We start from the raw sequence: 18,740 nt of genomic DNA on the forward strand, positions 1-18,740 counted from the left end.
ACAGTCATTCCAGGGAGGGATGTGTTCTGCCTCACTACTTTGTACAAGCAAGGCTCCCTCTGAAGCTCTCACTACTGCATCCATTCCTGTCATTCCTTTGTCCAGGAAAAAACATGGGTTTTTTAGAAAGGCATTTCAAATGGAACATTTAAGGGCAATAAGACACCAACATACCAACCCATCATTTTTAATTTTCTTTTTTTTCCTGTCTACATCTTTATGTGGTCCCAAAAAGAGCCCTTTGTGTCTCAAAGAAGAGAGTTCTACCCATCTTTTTCAGGAGCAGATTACACAGAAATACACTGTGAACAATAAACTAATTTGTTTTGTTTACACAGTACCCTTATTTACCTTTACACTTACAGAAAATAATTCTCCTGCAGGAATCCAAGCTAACTAAAATCATCCCATACAGTAATTATTTGCAATGATCAAGGTTTAATATACAACATGTTCTACATACCTCATTGGACTGCTTCCCACTATATGACATTTTCTTGATGGCCACCACTTCATTGGTGCGCACATCACGTGCCTGTAACAGGAAAACACAATCCATCAGATTCTTCAGGCCCCAACTTTCCATAACATGCAAACCATACACAATCATAAAATAATCTTTATTTCTTAGTTAACTTTTGCAGAGCATTAAACTAAAATATCTTCCAAGGGGTGTGATGCTGCAAGAATTGGAAATTTCTTTCCGAAGTGAAAGATCACCCTCCTGCCTGGGAGATACTACAAGGTGTGGCATTTTCCATGCTCAGCATCTACCAAGTGTCTGCAGGAGTCAAGCATTGTGACTTAAACTAAAAATCACAGCTAATAAAAGCAGCTCTGGTTCAAGTAGAAGGGATTTTCCTTAAATCAACTTCTCTCCCTGCCGAGGTCCTTTCCATATGAAACAGAAGCAAGGCTCAGTCACCCAGTTCCATTCAAACCATATGGGAAGATGTCACACGATGCACTGGAGATACCTGCTCCAGACACTGGTGGCTTTCTCCCCAGTGCTCCCAAAAATTAACTTTTGTGGCTTAAAGGAAGGCAGATGATACAGAGAGAGATGGCAGCAATCCAAGTGACCCATCTTCAGATGAGACTTCTCAGTTTCATAGTATTGTTATTTACAGTGCACCATAAATGTACTATAGTTTTTCACACTTCAAAGGCAAACTTCCTGACTTCATACAGCAACAATGCAAGGCAAGAACTAGACAAGAAGCTGTGTTTAATTCAGCACCAAAGCAAGGGTTCATTCCCCATGGCAGAAGAGGCAGCACCTTGCAGGAAGGACGGCTCCAGACAAGACCCCAGATTTCCTGTTAAATATTTCAACAGCACAGGAGGGTGGTAGAGGAAAAGGCCTCTCAGTCTCTCTAATAATAATAATCAACTTGGACATGAAGCCAAATGATATAAATCAGAATAATGTGCACTACAGCATTCACTGATGACTGATGAAAACACTGATTTTTAATATATTTGTACTATCAAGCACAGCCTACCAGAACATGGATTAATGAAGTACTAGGGCTCTGCCTTTTGTAAAAAGGTTTTTCAGTCATGTTTTAATTCTGCTGTTCATTAAAGAGATTCCCAGAATTCCCTGTTAGTCTTTATTTCAACTGGTTATGATAAGCCTGAACCAATACTATTTTTACTTTCCTTTCTGTTTGAGGGGATCCTCTCACTGATAGTACCTGTAAGGTTGAGTGGGGGGGTGACTATTTTTGTTGTTCGAGATAAAAAAGGTAGAACAAAATTCTGACTCCTAGATCTTTACTGATTAGAGACAATCTCTGAAACATTCAACTGAGTGAGGAACTGTCAATAAAACAGGGAAGCAAAATACTACAGTAAAGCAGAAGGAACCCAGCTCTAACAAAAGAGAGTGGGTTATTCTTCTGCTCCATCTGCAGTGTTCCAGTGTAGTAGGTTTCCTGTGTCAAGCAAAAGCTATTATTACACTGCAGAACAGGGAGTAGGGTAAGGATAATACCAAAAATGATTCAGAGGTGCCAGACTTGCAGTTTCTAAGAAACTAAAACCATGAGGTGAACCAGCAAAATTCATATCAATTATGAAAGAAAAAAAAAAAGAAACTTTCTGCCATTGAAGGATGCAACAGAAACAAAGAGACAGGAGCAAGATCAAACCCATTGTTGGGATCACTGCTAAAGCGGAAGGAAGATGGGTACAACTAACAGTGAAACACTAAACTCTATTTTAAATAAGGTAGGGGAGATTTAAGGGTTATATGAATTTTCTATTGGATAATTACCCCCACATCTATTTACCAACCACATTTTTTTGTGCAGGCTGTATGCCATGAAAGCAGCCTGGGGAGAGGATGCTTTGCATCAGAAAATCCAAGCAAACACCACCTGACAAAGTTTGCTGAACACCTACAGTCCTACAGAGGGAGAACTGTCCTGGCTGACACCCCAGAAATATTAAAATCACGGAGTTTCATTTGCTTTTTTTAGTTTCCCTGTGATCTTGGATAATTGAAATAACAGTTCCTCAACAAAAGCCAGGAGGATGTGCAAGGCTAGCTCCCTTAAACCATCCAAATGAACAAGGCTTGTTTTACGGCAGACATATATCCTGCTTTCCTCCAAAAACTCCACACAAAGGATCAACATCTGGTGACCAGAGTAGCTTCAGCATTGATACAGGCAAAGTATGCACAAAGAAAATGTAGAGTATGTCACTGGCTTCAGTAATATCACTTAAAGCAGTTATTAACTATAATCCAGTATTATATTAATTAGAGAAAGTTTCATTTGTTTGCAGTAGCTGAACCAAAATCTTGTTAAAGAAACTCAAGAAGTTTTATTTCTAGCTTTACAGAGGAATAAAGTACCCAAGAGATAGACTCTCCTATGTTTTAGTTCTTCGTGCTTATTTAATTCACATTAAATTTCCCTCTCCATGTTGGCTCTCTCATCTTTTGGGCTTCTGTTTGAAGAATGGGGTACATTGCACAGAATAGTTTCAGAATCAAGATCTCAGAACCATTAGTAGTAGAAAAGATACAACACAACTTACAGGTTTAAACTTCCTAACACAGAAACAACAATAGAGTATCTTTATCAGAAACCCTCTCTTGACAAAAATGAAGCCCCCAGACGGGTTGGAGTTGTGTGATGCACTGCTTACACTTGTCTTTATGCAAGTGCCAAATCAGAGGTACTTTCTGACAAAGAAGCACAATCCAAATGCCAGCAAGTAATTGCACTCTGTAGTGAGTAAATACCGATCTATAATGAACTGGTGATTTAAAATGGTGGGGGGGAAAAAGAGAAAGAAAGGGCTAGAAATTAATGGCCTCTGAGTTGTAATCGCTTTGGAAAAGGAGCTGGTAATGGGCCATCAGCCCTTACCACAACGACAAAGTTCAGGCAGGCTACAAATACCCCATGGCAGCTTCCTGCAGCTGTTTGGGAATGCTGTTTGCATCCAGCTCACAGGCTACCTGCAGCTGCATTATGGGTTTCCATACCTGTGTGGTCCATGCATGCCTCTGAAAGATACAGTGTTCCCAAAAAACTTCTGCAATATTTCTTCAGTACTATTTCCACACAGCAGGAAGACAGATTTGTCAGTTGCCTCCCTTTATATTCACTCTTTAACCAAAGTGAGTAAATGAGGTGAATTTAAGGCCACAGGTGAGTATTGTTTCGTTAGAAAACGCTTCCTCCCCCAGATCCGTTCCCAGACAGTGGTGGCTCATAGTTTTAAGCAGGGAACAAAATTAAGAAGCTTTTCCTAATTAGTTCATCTGTGCTGCATTAAATTTGTGCTGGAAGGTTCCCAACATGGTCTGCTGCAATTAGTAACACTGAATAGGCATCTCATAAAATAGTGACACAAATGGCTTTCTGAAGGAAAATTGGCAGGTTTGGCCACACCTCCTATAATTATAAACGTGAAAAGGTTTTCTGAGAAAAGTGTTTTTTAATGAAGGCCCCACAGTATTTGGTTAACACACAGCAACCTGCACTGAGGTTACCATGAGGATCCCACTGCCAGTTAAGCTATACAAGCAGCCTGAGAAAAATTCTGCTGTCCAGACGTTCATGTCAAGTTAAGTTTTATGCAGATGGATACTGGGATTCTTGCCTCCAGTAGGAATGGATGTGACAGGACAAATGACAACAAAAGCACCAACACTCAGGTGTCAAATACAAAGAATGGCTTTAAGGGAGCCTCGGGGCATGCACAAAGGGGGAGAGAACTCAATTTCTCTCAAGGAACAGAGATGATAAGGAGATGATCGGACCAAGAGAACTGCACTGCCAGTCAGAATTGATTGAGCACAAGTCCATGTTTTAACTTGCACATAAATCCCTGCTTGCAACATAATGAGGCACCTAAAAGCACGGGGCAAGGACCAAGTTTCCAGGGCTTTTCTGTATGCAAACACCTTGCAGAGACTGCAAGTTTGTGAAAGGATTGAGACCATACAGACACACACGATAACATCTCTGCCCCAACCACCACACAAAGAAAATCACAGCAGGTTTTTTTTTTCCTTATTATGTTCAAAAAAGTCTAAACCCACAGCTGAAAAACAAACACAGCTAAAATTCACAAGTCATGGTGCTACTTACAAAATAAACTGCTCCGAAGCTTCCATGGCCAATCTCTCGGAGATCTGTGAAGAGCTTTTCTGGATCTTCTTTGAAGAAGAGCTCTGCAATTTCGGGGTCCTTCAGGCTGCCCGCTCGGCTGGTTGATGGCATCCTGCTGGGCAGTCAGCCGACTGACTATCTGGGTTTAAAGTGCTGCTTCAACCCTTGGCTCATCTGTATGAATGGAGCCTCTTCAGCATGGATTACTGCAAGAAAAAGATTGCAACCCTTCACTGATTATCCTCCGCTCAAAGAGCCTGAAACAAGCCACAGCAAAGCAGCTTCCACTTCCTCCAGAGCAAGCAGCCCTGATGCGTGAAGCAACACACCCTGTGTGATGGGATAATGTCACAGCCCCACCGTGACACCAGTCAAGCATTTCTCCACGACAGAAACCAAAATCAAAACACAAAATGAAGCACATTCCATGTTCCAGCATCTGCTCGATCACCTGCAGAGCAGTCAGAGAATCTCTAACCTACAGTGACAACCAGTTCATCACCAATGAGCCCATATTGCCGTGACACCTTCCCTCTGAAAAGTTACACCCACTGTGTCCTAAAGAATTGTTTGGATTTTGTGATGTCTATCACAAAGTGCCTGTTCTTCAGAGATTTACTTGCAATCCCTTTCTTCAGAGAAACAGCATCCAGAACAGGAGATACCCGATTCCACACCCGATGCTCCTCCTTCTGCTCTGCTTCAGCAGAGGCAAACACACATTTAAATTGTGATTGGCACATGAGACAATGGACAATAGGCCATTGACAAACACTTTCTTCAGAGGAACTTGCAACTTCAGACACGACTGGGAACGTATAAAATTCTTTCTGTCTGCACCATGAGTTTGCTTTAATTTACTACAAGCTCTGTGTCTTGGAATCTATCCAGAATAAAAGTATACTGTTAAGTTGTGCTAAAATCTTAGTGTATCTTTACAACAGGTGATGCCAAACAACCACTACAAACAAAAAGCCTTTTTGTTTTCCCATTAAAGGAAGCTATTGGAATTCCTACCAAATCTCTGTAAATTATCACTGATAAAAACAATTCTGTCACTGGCAAACAGTTAATCACACATCTCGCTTCTTTCCAAAAAAATCTGTCTGGCCAAGACTTGTGCTTTTTAAATTTCTATTTTGTATCTCAAATTTGTTTTTTAAAAAAGCTGGGGTTTTATTTCCATTATGAAGATGTGAAAGACAACAAACCTGAGCTTAACCAACACATCAGAAGGCCCTGTCCATTTCTCCTCCCTTTCTGGACACTATGAACTCCACCTTTCTCCAAGCCTCTAGACCATCAATGAATCATTTGTTTTCCACTCCCTGCAGAGCAATTCCTGCAAGGATGGAAAAAGACATATTCCTGCATGTTTGTACTCAGTGGTTCTCTTCTCTGGAGAGTTGCAGCATGTGGAAGTGCCACAGCCTGCCTGCTCCTTGTTAGAGACCTCCCAGCACTGCTGCAGAGCCCGGCTGTGAAACACAGGCGAGACGTAGCTGGTTGTAAACTCCACAAGAGTCTCCAGTTTTTCTGAGGAAGACAGGCATGGGAGAGAGAATACAGAGAAGGGAAGAAAAATCCAGCATTTTCCTCCAAGCAGTCAGCATTCAAAGAGATTTATAATGCAACCCAGAATGTGTTTCCGTGATAGCCCGCTCTCAGGGGATAAGGAAAAGCCGACACTGAAATCCCAGTGGTGGACCAAGTAGAAGAACATATACACACACATACAGAAAATATGCAGCTGCTCACAACTCTGCCACACTGCAGTGCTGAGCACACACACGTTTCCTATCGACGCAGGATCACTGCAGGAGCCTCAGAACAACCAGCATCTGCACACAGCTGCCAGTGAGGCCGAGTGGGATGCACAGGAATGGGACTGTGATATCCCCACCTTCCCTTGCATAACACAGTAACTAATACCGTGTGGGAAGGGAAATAATTAGCTCCAGCTCAGCCCATACCTGAAGCACACTACATTTATGAAAGCTGGAGGAAAAGTGGAGTTTCTGTTATTTTTCTTTCTTTCTTATAAATCAACAATATTCCACTTGATTCCAGCTCTAGCAAGCACATAACACTGAAAGACAACTGTTTCACATTTACAGGCCCCAACAAAACAATAGACAAAAAGCATGTCAGAAAAGCAAGAGAAAGGAGCTGGGGGAAGGGAGCTGATAACCAGAGCACACTCAGTATTATTGAAGGAATGTTTCTTGGATCGACGGTAATGATGTCATGTTCCATCTTTTAAGAAGCATCAGATTCTTACAAAAAGGACATTGTTGTTCAAAAGCAACTGCTGCAATCCCAGAATGCCCTTTTCCCTACATCTGTTAGTCAGAGGGGCTAGGCTTGGATAAACCTGCTAATATGGCCAAAAGTCACATGTCCCCGCGAGCGAGCGTGCGTGTGAGAGCCAGCGCGAGGGGAAAACCCTGCGCTCGCAGCTGAGATGGATTACAGCCTTCTCCCCCTCCCCACCGACCCCCCATGCCAAACCAGCCACCAGACTCACTCTTGGCGTCCTTTCTGAGCATGCCTCTGAAATGTCATCAATAGGAATATTTCCTCCTGCAGCTACAACTCCTACCAGGCCCACTGACAACACACACAGGCGTGGGACGGGACAGAGCAGAACTCCTCACCTACTGTGATACACCTTAAAATACACTTTTTCCCCCCTTACTCCTGAGAGTATCAAGACAAATTCCATTATCTTTATTCTTGGAAATAATTGCTGCTTTGAAATGCATGAGAAAAAAACCATTAAGTATTAAAATCTATTTAACAGAATAGTCACAAATGTGTACATGACACTGTGCTTATCGTTTCATCTCCTTAGATGGAACAATAAAATGCATTAATGTAAATTCCATCCATAAGAAAGCTCTACACAGTCTCGCTCAATAAAGTGCTCCCACTTTCATGGATGCTACAATATTAAATTCCCTCAGTCTTCTTTTTACCTGGACAACAGGCACTGCCAACCGAAGCCCAGCAGTGCCAGCAGCAGAGCTCTGCCTACTGCCTTGCAGTAATGACACCTGAATGCTTTGGGGAAATGGAAGGGAAGGCAGGAGAAGCAGCATGCAAAGCAGTTATTGCATTATTTTAAGTGTATTAAAAATACAGGTGAGACTTAAGATTAAAACAAAAAAAATCAACCCTACAAACACACTGCACTGAAAATTAAATCACACACCAGCAGGCAGCTGGTTTTCTAAAGTACAGTCAAGCTGCACTTGGGTATTTTACATTCTTCCACCAGTGCAGTCTCTTCACTACCGGTTTTTTGAATAGGTGCAGCTATACTGTGAAACACAATTGTTCCCAGTGGATGGGACTGATCATATCACTTAAGTTCAGATTAGGTGGCTTGATCCTGGCTCTGGCCAAGAAACTGGCACTGCAAACAGGATACGGCACCCTCCGACCCTGCGTGACTACCTACAAGCCACCTTGCAGGCTGCTAAAATTAGAAAAAATAAATTCACATTTTTTCCTAGGTGTCACTCATACAAAAAGAGAATATTGCACTGCATAAACACAACTATCAGGACTTAGATCAATTCCACTCTTAACCAAGAAGGTGGTGTAGGAACACGAGAAAGATTCAAAGCAAACCAGGGAATGCCAAGGCACAGGACTGGCCCAGCTCTATTTCCACACAGTAGTTTGAACTCACTACACTTAGTGGCTATCATTACTGGTGTAAATGACACTGACTACAGGACAAAATGTTTTATCAAATTACTTTCATCTGAACAACTATCAGTTAGCAGAAACCGCACGCACACATCCACAAAAGTCTATGAATTGATAAGATGTTATATCCCTGTAATTATGGCTATATTAAAGGTACACACACCCCTTGAACCTCTGACACAAGAAAGCTGAAGATGAGGACGGGATAAGACCTGTTCTCTGGAGTTTTCTGCCTCCTGCCATGTCATCTCAAGCTGAAGTTAAGACCCACCCCTGTGACTAACATCCCCTGGGATGCTGCAGAGCAGAACAAGCAAAGCTCGAAATGGTCAGTTGCCATATTTAAAGTGCATATTTCAGTCTTATGCTACAGAGATCTCAGAGAAATTAAAATCTGTCCACACTACACTAAACTCTCTCACAGCTGTCACTGTCACAGATAACCATTTTCAGGGAATAAACCAATGTACTAAGAGAATGTGCTTGGCCTTCCCTGCAGAAGAGAAGGGACTCACCCACTGAGATTATCACCTGTCCATTTTATTTCTCAAGTTCCCATCCAGACCAACTCAGTGAGTGACAGTGACTAGAAGGTACTTGGTCACACTAACCATGAGATACAGCAAAGCATTTGTAGTTCCTTAAGATGGTTCAAAAGTTCGCAGAAACCAAATTACACTACAGACTTGCTCGTAGATGATTAGCACTGAAAGCAGCTTTGTCCCTACAAATGACATTTCAAGGAATTTAACATATACAACAAGAACATCGGAACCAGAGCTAAACAAATACCATGTGAGCACAAAATGGAAACAACAAACAGATTTCTGCATCCATCATCCCATGTCTCCCCATTTCACTGGGAACAAGAGCCACACAGACTTCCACAATGGCTAAGGAGGCCAACAGGAAAGCTGTCCTCTATTACTGAACTATAAACAAAGTTATTTACAATTTGAGACATAAATCTTGTTTTATGTTATAGTCATCTGGTATCCCATACACTTAGCACAGTAACGTCTATAAAAACTTCTCTTTGGTGTCAAACATAGCTACAACTGTGTGTTTTTCCCTGACAGAATATATATGACACTTTAAAAACAAACAAACCAAGCAGGAGACCAGTTACAGCCCCTATGATCTTCACAGCTTACACTCTAACAGCAAAGACTGTTGTGAAAAAAGAAAGTGAATATTCAACACAAAAAACTACTGGCTCTTTGCAGATCTTCTTACTCAAAGTAATAAAACAACCAACAAAAAAACCCCTCACACCACCAAAAAACAACTTCCCACCACAACATAATTTTATTTAGAAACTGATATTTAGATCTTTTTTTTAAGAATCTTCATTGCATGTAGTGCAAACAGTTGCTAAATTTTAGTGTAATTTTCTCTGGCACGATCTAATGCAAAAGCATCAAATAAGATGGGGAATGAGTGTCATCATACAACTGTCAAAAACGGGAAAAGGGATTTTCTCTTACTTGCATATGGGTCAGATCCAGGGAGTGTATGAAGCTGAGATTAAATTATCCTCTCAACACACTATTAAAAATTTCCTGAATGGCTTCCAGCTGACACTGAAAATTTCCACAACTATCATAAATATGATAAACTGAAACTATTGAAAGAACTGACTTTTAATTTTTTTTCTTTTACTTGCAATTATGCCTCAAGTAAGAGCTAGATGGTAAGAATGCTTAAAGAATGATTAGATTATAAGAATGCTTAAAACAAAGAATTTTAAAAGTTTCTGTGTGGTATTGAATATTTGACCTGAAAGCATGAATTTTTTTGGAAGTAGCAGACAAATCATTCCCCATTTCTATAAACTCTGAATAAAAGCTTGCAAGGTAAAAAAGATGAAAGCACTCTAAGAAAAGCAAGAACCTAACCCGGAATAGGAAGTGGAAGGGCTGTACAGTTCATGGGAACACAGCAGGAAAGATGATGAAGGTCCAGCATTGGAAGAAATGGAACACTCATCACACCGAGCAGTGCTGATATATGTGACTTTAGGAATGATGCTACTTAACCTTGACTTAATTTTGTGATCTGCATTTAAATCAGCCTTTAAAATTATAGGCTGAATTCTATGTATGGAGTTACCTTATCCAGAAAGAAAAAGGGCAGGGATTACTCACTACAGGTCCTATCACTTTATTTTCTGTTCCCAAAAGCCAGGTGCCAGCCAGTGGTGGGGCCTTTCCACAAGGGCACAGACAGGAGTTCTGTTGGCTTCTCTGAAATTCAGGGAACCTGCAGCCAGTGTGATACTGTCAGATTCAAGATTGACTTGCATCCATCCTTCTGCAGAGCTCAGCAAACACAGAGGGACACACATTCATCAGGTCCTTCATGGTTCCTGGAAAAGTACATTCCTGCTCACAGCACCACATTTCTCCTTCCAGCAAGCTTGTCAAAACGATATATACTGCTTTTTATTGCTTTGCATTTCTTCAAACCTCTTTTAACCCAGGCTCTGCTCCACCCAGTCGGCTCTTTTTTTCCTGTTCTGACAAAAGCAGAGCAATTCTCAAGGGCCTTAAGATGCTCTGAACACATGGAAGAAGAGTTACTCTGCTCACAGCAGAAGGTGGCTGTTTCCTTGAATAGCTAAAAACCAGCTTCCTGTCCACCCTCAGTGACCCCAGGCAGATGGCACCAAGACAGTTGTGTTCCAGTGACTGTCACAATGCAAGGTCCATCAGCACCTCAAACCTCCCAGAACAGACAGGAATTGTAGTCCCTTGATTCATGTGAAACCCCGTATCACAGACTCCTTGTGCACTTGGCTAAGCCTCTCTCACCAAGCTAACATGTTATTCTTTCTCCTCCTAGTTCTGCAATTTGGAATTCTTCCTAGAGTGGCAATTAAGGAAAAAAACCCACAAGATCCAAAACCCAGAAATGAAACAAGAAAAGGCTGGAGATGCAGCAAGAGGCATTTTACTTCTCCCATGCCCTGCAAAGGGGACAAAGGGCACTCAGGAACATCTCCCTTGGGATCCTGCTAACTTACTTTTACCACTTAGTCGTGAGCCGCAGCTCAGACAAAAAAATGCTGACGAAGTAATGAACTTGCCTTTCTCTTAATGATCTTAAAATCATTCTTTTCAGTACATTTGTTCTCCACACTGGATCCACCACGGCTGTCAGTCATTAAGGAAAAGGGAGGTGCAGATGAATGACATTCTACAAGAAACTGTTAGAAAAATGTTAAATACTCAGAAAATATCCAAAAAGCTGTCACCAAACTGATCATCCTAAAATGATGCCAACTACAAGCAGAATAAAACCACCTGGAATGGGATGAGCAAACTGGATTGTGGAAGGTACCTGCGGAGCACGGGAAGCCCCACTGAGATTCCTTCCCACGCTGCTTTTCACTCCAAGCTCATGTACATGAGATGCTCCTTTGCTTTCTGCCAGGCCCCAGGAGGAGGGTAAAGACAGAATCATTTCATCTCCAAGTGAGGAGACCCTCCTGCTGCCAAAGCCTGAAGCAGGTGAGATCTTAGAGCCGTGCTGGACACTTCCATCACTTGCCTTACAGCAGCAAGGGCACTTCACATGGTCTCTAACCCCAGGTACACCTCTGTAACAAAGTTCTGCTTCCTGCACAGGAACTTCTCCATAGTTCACAGCAAAGAACAGGGATGAAATGCTGTCCCCTCTATCTTTCACATTCCCTCACCTAGATATTTCTAGAAGGATAAGATGAATCTGCACCTGGATATTACAGTGAATTCTTGTAATTTTTTGTCTGTGTGAGCATCTATGTTCAAACAAGCTTTTCTTCCCAACTCAGTACTTCTTTCTTCCTCTGACAAGGAACAAGCCTACCATTCCTATAAGATTCCTTTTTCAATTTCTTTTTAAAAGATTTTTGAGGAATGGTTCTATCCTGAAGAAACCTCTTTACAGATTTTTTCCCCTTTCTCTCTCTGCTTTTCTACCTCTGTTTTTTTCTTTTATTATACTTTTTCACAGAATAGCCTCAGGAAGACACTTTTATGTTCCAGCACTGCTTGCATTTCTCTTATGCGTGTACTTGTAGACTCTGTGCCTTACTTTGATTTCCTCTCAAGATTCTGACACTAAAATGTCCATCATCAACTCCTTGAATTACTTACCCCAGCACACTTTCTGATCCTACTGAGCTGTTCTGCTTGGGTGTTTACTTTCCAGGAATGTCACTAACAAAAGGGTCAGAGAGTTGTGTTTCCCAAACCTTCACTGACAAGCCCAGGATCTCGTGTTTCTGGGCTGGGCATAAATATTTATTTTTAATTATTTCTACAATCTTTGAAGTTTTCTAAGTAGTGCAAAAGATAACTAACTGGGTAAGTGTGCTCTTGTGTTAAAGACAAGATATTCTACACAAACTAAATCTCTTTTGACAGGTTTCATATGTCAGTCATAAGCAAACACAAACATATTTAACACACTTAACACTACTAGTACTCCTGAAAACGCTAGTTTTGTTAACTGGCAATTTTTACAATGTCACTAACACCAAACCTACCACTGACCCTACCACTTAAACCACGTACACAAAAGACAATCCTGACACAGTTAAGAAAAATTAATGCAAAAAAGCATCTTGCATTTTTCTTCCTACTATTTAAAATAGAATATCCCACAAGATCAAAAATTAGACCTATAGAACAGCTGAAGAATAGCCAGCACTCATTTCTCAAAGACCAATGCCATGAAAGTTCAAGAAGTGCTCACCATTCCCTGACATATTCAACACTAACATCTCCTGGATGTCTTTGCTTGTGATAGCTCTGGTACATTTATTAAGAAGGTCAGCTCTAAATTTAGTGATTCCTTAGGCTAGCAAAGCTATGAGGAAGGCAACTGGAAAAAATGAAATCTTCTGTCCCCCTTCTTTTGCAATTCATTAAGTTCACAGTCATTGCCCACTCTTTTCCTTTCCTAACGTAAAGCATCACATTAATAAACATTCTGTGAGCGCATCACCTACAGCCAACTCTCCATGCCCACGTCTCTCCAACCAAGGAGCACATGTTATAATGGATCCAGTGTGGGAGATGCTGTGCTGGCAGCACACTGGCCAGGAAGAGGTTAGCAAGGGGCCAGTTGATGAGAGTCAATTAAGTCTAGAAGCAAAAATACTGGGAAACTCTAGCTGCCCGTAAAAAAATTAGCCAGATATCCTAATGGGACTGGAGTTTAAAGAAACCTTTGCTTGACCCCTAAGCAATTCTGTCTCAGAACAATAAATAGAGTAAACGTAAGCAAATCAGCTATTTTGAATTCAGCATAAATTACTTAGAAATAAGCTACTAAAGCTCACAACATAGATAATTACCCTTGAGAAAAGAAGTAATTAAAAAAAGGCAGTATCACCATAGTTCTAGAAAAGAGGCCTGAAAGGAAGCAATTCAAAGTCTTTCTGGTCAATCAGTAAAAATCAATCCAACAATGGCTGCAGCCAAACTGAACAGAAGAATTAACAGAACTATTAATTAGTGGGAGCAACATGGTAATCACTTGGTGGTTGTGCTACACTAAGAACCAGAAAACGAACTATTTATGCACTAGACTATATGCCATTAAAAGAACAGAACAACTCAAAAGGATATTCAAAAAGAAGCAGGAAAAGTACACAAAATTATTGTGAGAATTAGTCATAGATGGAGAACAGAATCATCGCCTTGGAACTGATACAAAACTAAAAAAGGCAAGAGGTCAGATAATAATTACATTTTGAACAAGAGAAAAGGCTCTTGCAACCAGAGTGACCACAGCTAATGTGTAGATCCAGCATAATACCTGCACTTAAGGAATGGGAGGGAAAGGTACGTGATGACATTTTATTTAGGGCAACTGACAGCATCAGAAAGTACATAGGAACCTTAAAAAAGTGTATGGATGAGCAACAAGACAGGAGATGAAAGGTCAAAAAAGTAAAGAACAATAAAGCACACATCTACTCTTAAACTAAACATAACTCAGGAGCTGAGCCTGCTGCAGACAACTCAGCAAAAATAACTGCACAATTATACCAAAGATAATGTCAGACTGGTTTTTTTTTAAAAAGCAAGATGAAGAATCAATCAGAAAAGTAATACAGAATTTCTGACAGTTCTTTAAGTAAGAAGTCTCTGCCATGGCCTGTTCCTGGAGATTATTCTTCACCCACATATAGTAAAATGGAAGCACAGTAAAATGGCCTTAGAAATGGGAAGTTGTAAATGCCTAAAAAGACGAACTAAGCTTCAGGAGAAAAGGTGTAAGAATTAAAAATCATAAATAAGAAGGCCATGATAAGTGCTCAGACTTAAAAAACAAAGGGAGAAACCATAAACTATAAGAGCGGCGTGTTTCTAACAGAGTGAAGGAATTCCACCGATCAAGGTATAAACAGCAAAATTAACCTGCAGAAATTAACTGTGAGACATTGAGCCCAAGAGACAGAAACACTAGTTTTTAAACCAGACATTTACATGAGTAAGAACATCCACAGCCAGGTCAGGTAAGGTATTCCTGGATGCTCCTGGCACCGCTTCCGAAGCACCCAGGTTGTCACCACTGCCAGGGACAGCAGATAGGACCAGACAGGCGAGGTATCAGAACCTGGATGACAATTTTTATGTTGCTATTCTTCTAGGGTCAAACAAGCACCATCAAAACACACGTTGTTATGAAAAGGTCAAATTCTTTTAACACAGGATTTTATAAAATACAGGATTACTATCATAAATAGAAAAAAGGTTTATTGAAAGGCTGCAGGGAAATAAGGAGAGTTTCTAGGAAGGTGCATGTATGTGATGGCCCCTCAGCACTGGGCACAGGCAGAGAAGCCCTGTCAGAAGCGATGACCAGTGAAAGATTATTCTGTTCTTTAGGAGTGGCCAATCCACTGGAGCACACAGACACTGGCAGTGCAGCAAGGATTTACAGAATTTAAAAACTTGCCTAGGTTTTTAACTTAAAGCATGTTCGAAAAGGGGCTCAAACATATTTCAGCTTCAAAAGAGTTTAAAACCTTTTATAGCTGTTAAATCTGTGCTACCAGATTATCTGTAGCCATAAATGGGGTAGCTTTAATGAGCAATTATGTCACACGTTTCTAGAGCCCGTGAGCACCTCCTTTCCTGCTGGAATTCCCCAAAGTCATGGCAATTTGACCAGTTTTACTCTAGCTCAGGTTATTTTTTTTCCAGTCTTCACATGACTGAGCAGAACCATTTCCTACACAGCACACAACAATGGGAAGAGGCAAACAACCAAAACAAATTTTAAAAATCCCCCTTTTTTTACTATTCTACCTACTTGAAGAAATGCCTCTCCAGTGGTTTCTGCAAGGTCTGAATCCCTTCTCTTTGTGCTTTTCACTTAAAACTAAAATAGTTTTCAGTATGTATTAAGATAACAAGCATAACCTTTTAATTTGATGAGTTTTATCTGCTTTCATGGGGAAAATGCTCCTTTCAACTAATACACAAAACAACTTGTGGCTCAGATATACAGAATATGTCTCAATTAGACTGTTAAGATCACAGGACTGAAGGTCCAATTAAGTCCTGTTCCTGCTATTTTAAGCAACTTTATAATAGAATCCAATCATCAAATAATAACCAACTCCTGAGAACTTCTTGAAGCCACTACTCTGATTACAAGGCTGCTCCAGAACCCCACTCCTATTTTGATTAGGAACCAATTTAAGATTAAGAACTGATTAAGACTGATTTACAGATTTATTATTGTAAGTTTACACTGCTTTACTCTTTTTCCCACACCGGCCTTAGTGTTTAAACAGTTTTCTTCCCTTTTCAATACTGAGGGATAAGTACAAGGAGAGAGAGAGAGAGAGAATACTGTTCCCTTAAGCCTGTTAGCTGAAAAAAGCCAGTTTTGTCTCTCTTTGTGACGCAGGAGAGAGAACTGACTTCCCAGACCATCCTAAAAGCCCTTCCTCACATCTGTCCCAAATGAAGCTTTAAAAAAAAAAAAAATCCTCCACCAGCATTCTCCACATCTGCTTATTCCCTAGATATACAGCACTAAAGTTTAAAAAACCACCATGGTATCAAGGGATATATTCAAGTCTTTTACATCTTTCCATTTCTAACTGATAAACCCTATTTTTATATTTCATATCTTTACATGCAACAATGTATCTTTATATATTCTATATCCTATTATATACTTGCTACTGCACGACCATTCACTTTGCAGAATTCTGTTCAGGTCTCCATACTGCAAATCCTCCAAGTCACTCAGTCCTGTCAGCTACTCCAGTCCTCCTCTGGACTGACAATGTCCCCCAGCTTTGCACCAGCAAATTCCATTACCACAGTCCTTTCATGCGTACATCAAGACCAAAATACCACTTAAAACTGTCTGAAGACTGGACCTTGAAAACTTTTCAGCAGCTTCCCTGCAGCCCACATTTCTTCACTAGCACTAATTCATCCTTACACCATTATATCACACTTGGCTTTAGGAAATTTCCAACACTCTGCTGTGCTCTGTGCTGTCCTGACCCTCACCTATGTGGGATGGACTGTACTTGCAGTACTTCTCCAGCCTGGACACTGCTTGCTGCATCCAGCAACCCTGTCCTGTTGAGGATAATCCTCATAATCCATCTTGTCTCCAACCACGGGAAACATTGCAGAAATGGTTTTTCAACCAGAAGGTGTGGGCATGGAAAACACATCCTTGCTGCAGATGGATGAAGGGATCAGAGGTGTGCAAGAACCATCATCCTTTCCACTCCTGTGCCAACAGCTGGCCCACATTCCTGCCCGACACTCCCCAGGATGCTCTTGCTCCCCATCATCTTCCCCAACTGCTGCAGCTGGGCAAGACCTCACCATCACCAAACTGCTGTAACAAACACAACAGCATCTGGCACACAGACTTTACCAGGTACCAGCTGCACTGCCCCAAATTCACCTAGACAAGGAGGAGAAAACTGGTTGTGTGATGCTGGGAATGAGTCACACACCCCTGGCTCAGCCAGCCCTGGCCTTTGAGCAAGGAGGGAAGCAGGTGCCAGAGCAGAGGGCAGCAGCGGCCTGCTCCCATCCCGCACACTCGTGGTCCATCCAGCCAGCATCTGTCCTGCACTTCCAGCAGCTGGGTGGGAACAGAGACCTCCCCATCCTGGCACAGAAGAGAGGTACATGGTCTGTTTACCCAGAATTTTTGGGCATGTCTGCTGAAATTCCAAAGCCCCAAAAGATTTATTGTAGAAGCTCTGACGTCACTTTCACACAGGAACACACATCCTGGCAGTGAGAAATGACACTGAAGCAGGAGAAGTTTGTAAGGGCCTGCTTCCCAAATTCCGGCAGTCACAGGTTTGTGTGCTATGTTACAGCTGTTCTGATTGCTGACATCTCATCTCTTATGTACTTATATACCCATTACCATAGTAACCAAATTCCTCAGAACATATAATGCAATTTTTGTATCTGGTGTATTAGAACAAAATTATTAAGGTTACAAAGGCAAGCATTCCAAAATTAGAAAGTGTCAGAATTCAGACTGCCATCTCCCTTGCCAACCCATCTTCTCTTGCTGCCTCCCTCCCCATCTCCCAGGCTCCCAAGTCACCTCTCCTGCAAACCTCCATCTCCAGTTCTCCATCAGCTCCAGCTCCATCCTCTCCCGACCCCTCTGCAGTCCCAGTTTCACTGTACTTCTGTCCTAACATATTCTTATCTCTCCCCTCTCATCTGACTTTTATACCTCCTGCATTCACACCAGGCATTTTCCTCCTCCACACTGCCTGAGTGCTCTCCAGGAATGATTCACTGAACACAGGACAGATTCCTGACAGTCTAGGAAATGGAAACAAGAGGAGCCTCTCTTGCAGGGTAAAGTCCTTCTGATCTCCCATAGTCCAGGGCTGGAGCATCTTCTGCTGCTCTCCAGGGATAACTGCCTGCTCAGCACCAGGAGCTGCAAAATGCCTCAGCAACACCCAGTGCTGGTTCACCCTCTTATTGCCATTGCACTGCAAGGATGGGTCCCACTAGGGAATAAGCCCACATTTCAGGAGGTGCTCTGCAAATACAAAGTCTCCATCTTGATGGAACTTAACATAAACAAATTAACTGTTATACTTTACCTGCCTATAGCACTATTTTATACACATAAATATATCACTAGGAGAAAGACACATGCATGGAATGCTTAAGTGCTGTGTTTTCCCTGAACACCAGCACCTGCAAGCACTGTGGAATCAAGAGTTGAATCCACTGCAGAGCAATACACCCAGCACACTCAGCACATTCCTCCTTACAAGTTTCCTAAAAAGTCCATCAAACCAGGACTTGGACATCCTTGTGCTTGACTGCCTCTCCACTAGAGAGAAATGTTGAGTTGATACATCAT

The 18,740-nt window shown here is 41.5% G+C and overlaps 1 protein-coding gene across 4 annotated transcripts in view; it reads right to left on the minus strand.

The window, feature by feature from the left end:
• The window catches only part of TAOK1 (TAO kinase 1), a 62,993-nt gene that overhangs the window by 29,529 nt on the left and 14,724 nt on the right, over nt 1-18,740 (minus strand). For 2 of the 4 annotated variants that reach the window (XM_048324565.1, XM_048324562.1), the window contains exons 2-3: nt 4,617-4,843; nt 464-535 (exon numbers count right to left, since the gene is read on the minus strand). In XM_048324565.1, coding sequence (XP_048180522.1) covers nt 464-535; nt 4,617-4,748 — 204 coding nt within the window. In that variant the 5' untranslated portion in view covers nt 4,749-4,843. The other 2 variants (XM_048324564.1, XM_048324563.1) reach the window with 2 other exon arrangements.

Source organism: Corvus hawaiiensis, chromosome 20 (assembly GCF_020740725.1).
Source record: "Corvus hawaiiensis isolate bCorHaw1 chromosome 20, bCorHaw1.pri.cur, whole genome shotgun sequence".
NCBI classification, from domain to species: Eukaryota; Metazoa; Chordata; class Aves; order Passeriformes; family Corvidae; genus Corvus; species Corvus hawaiiensis.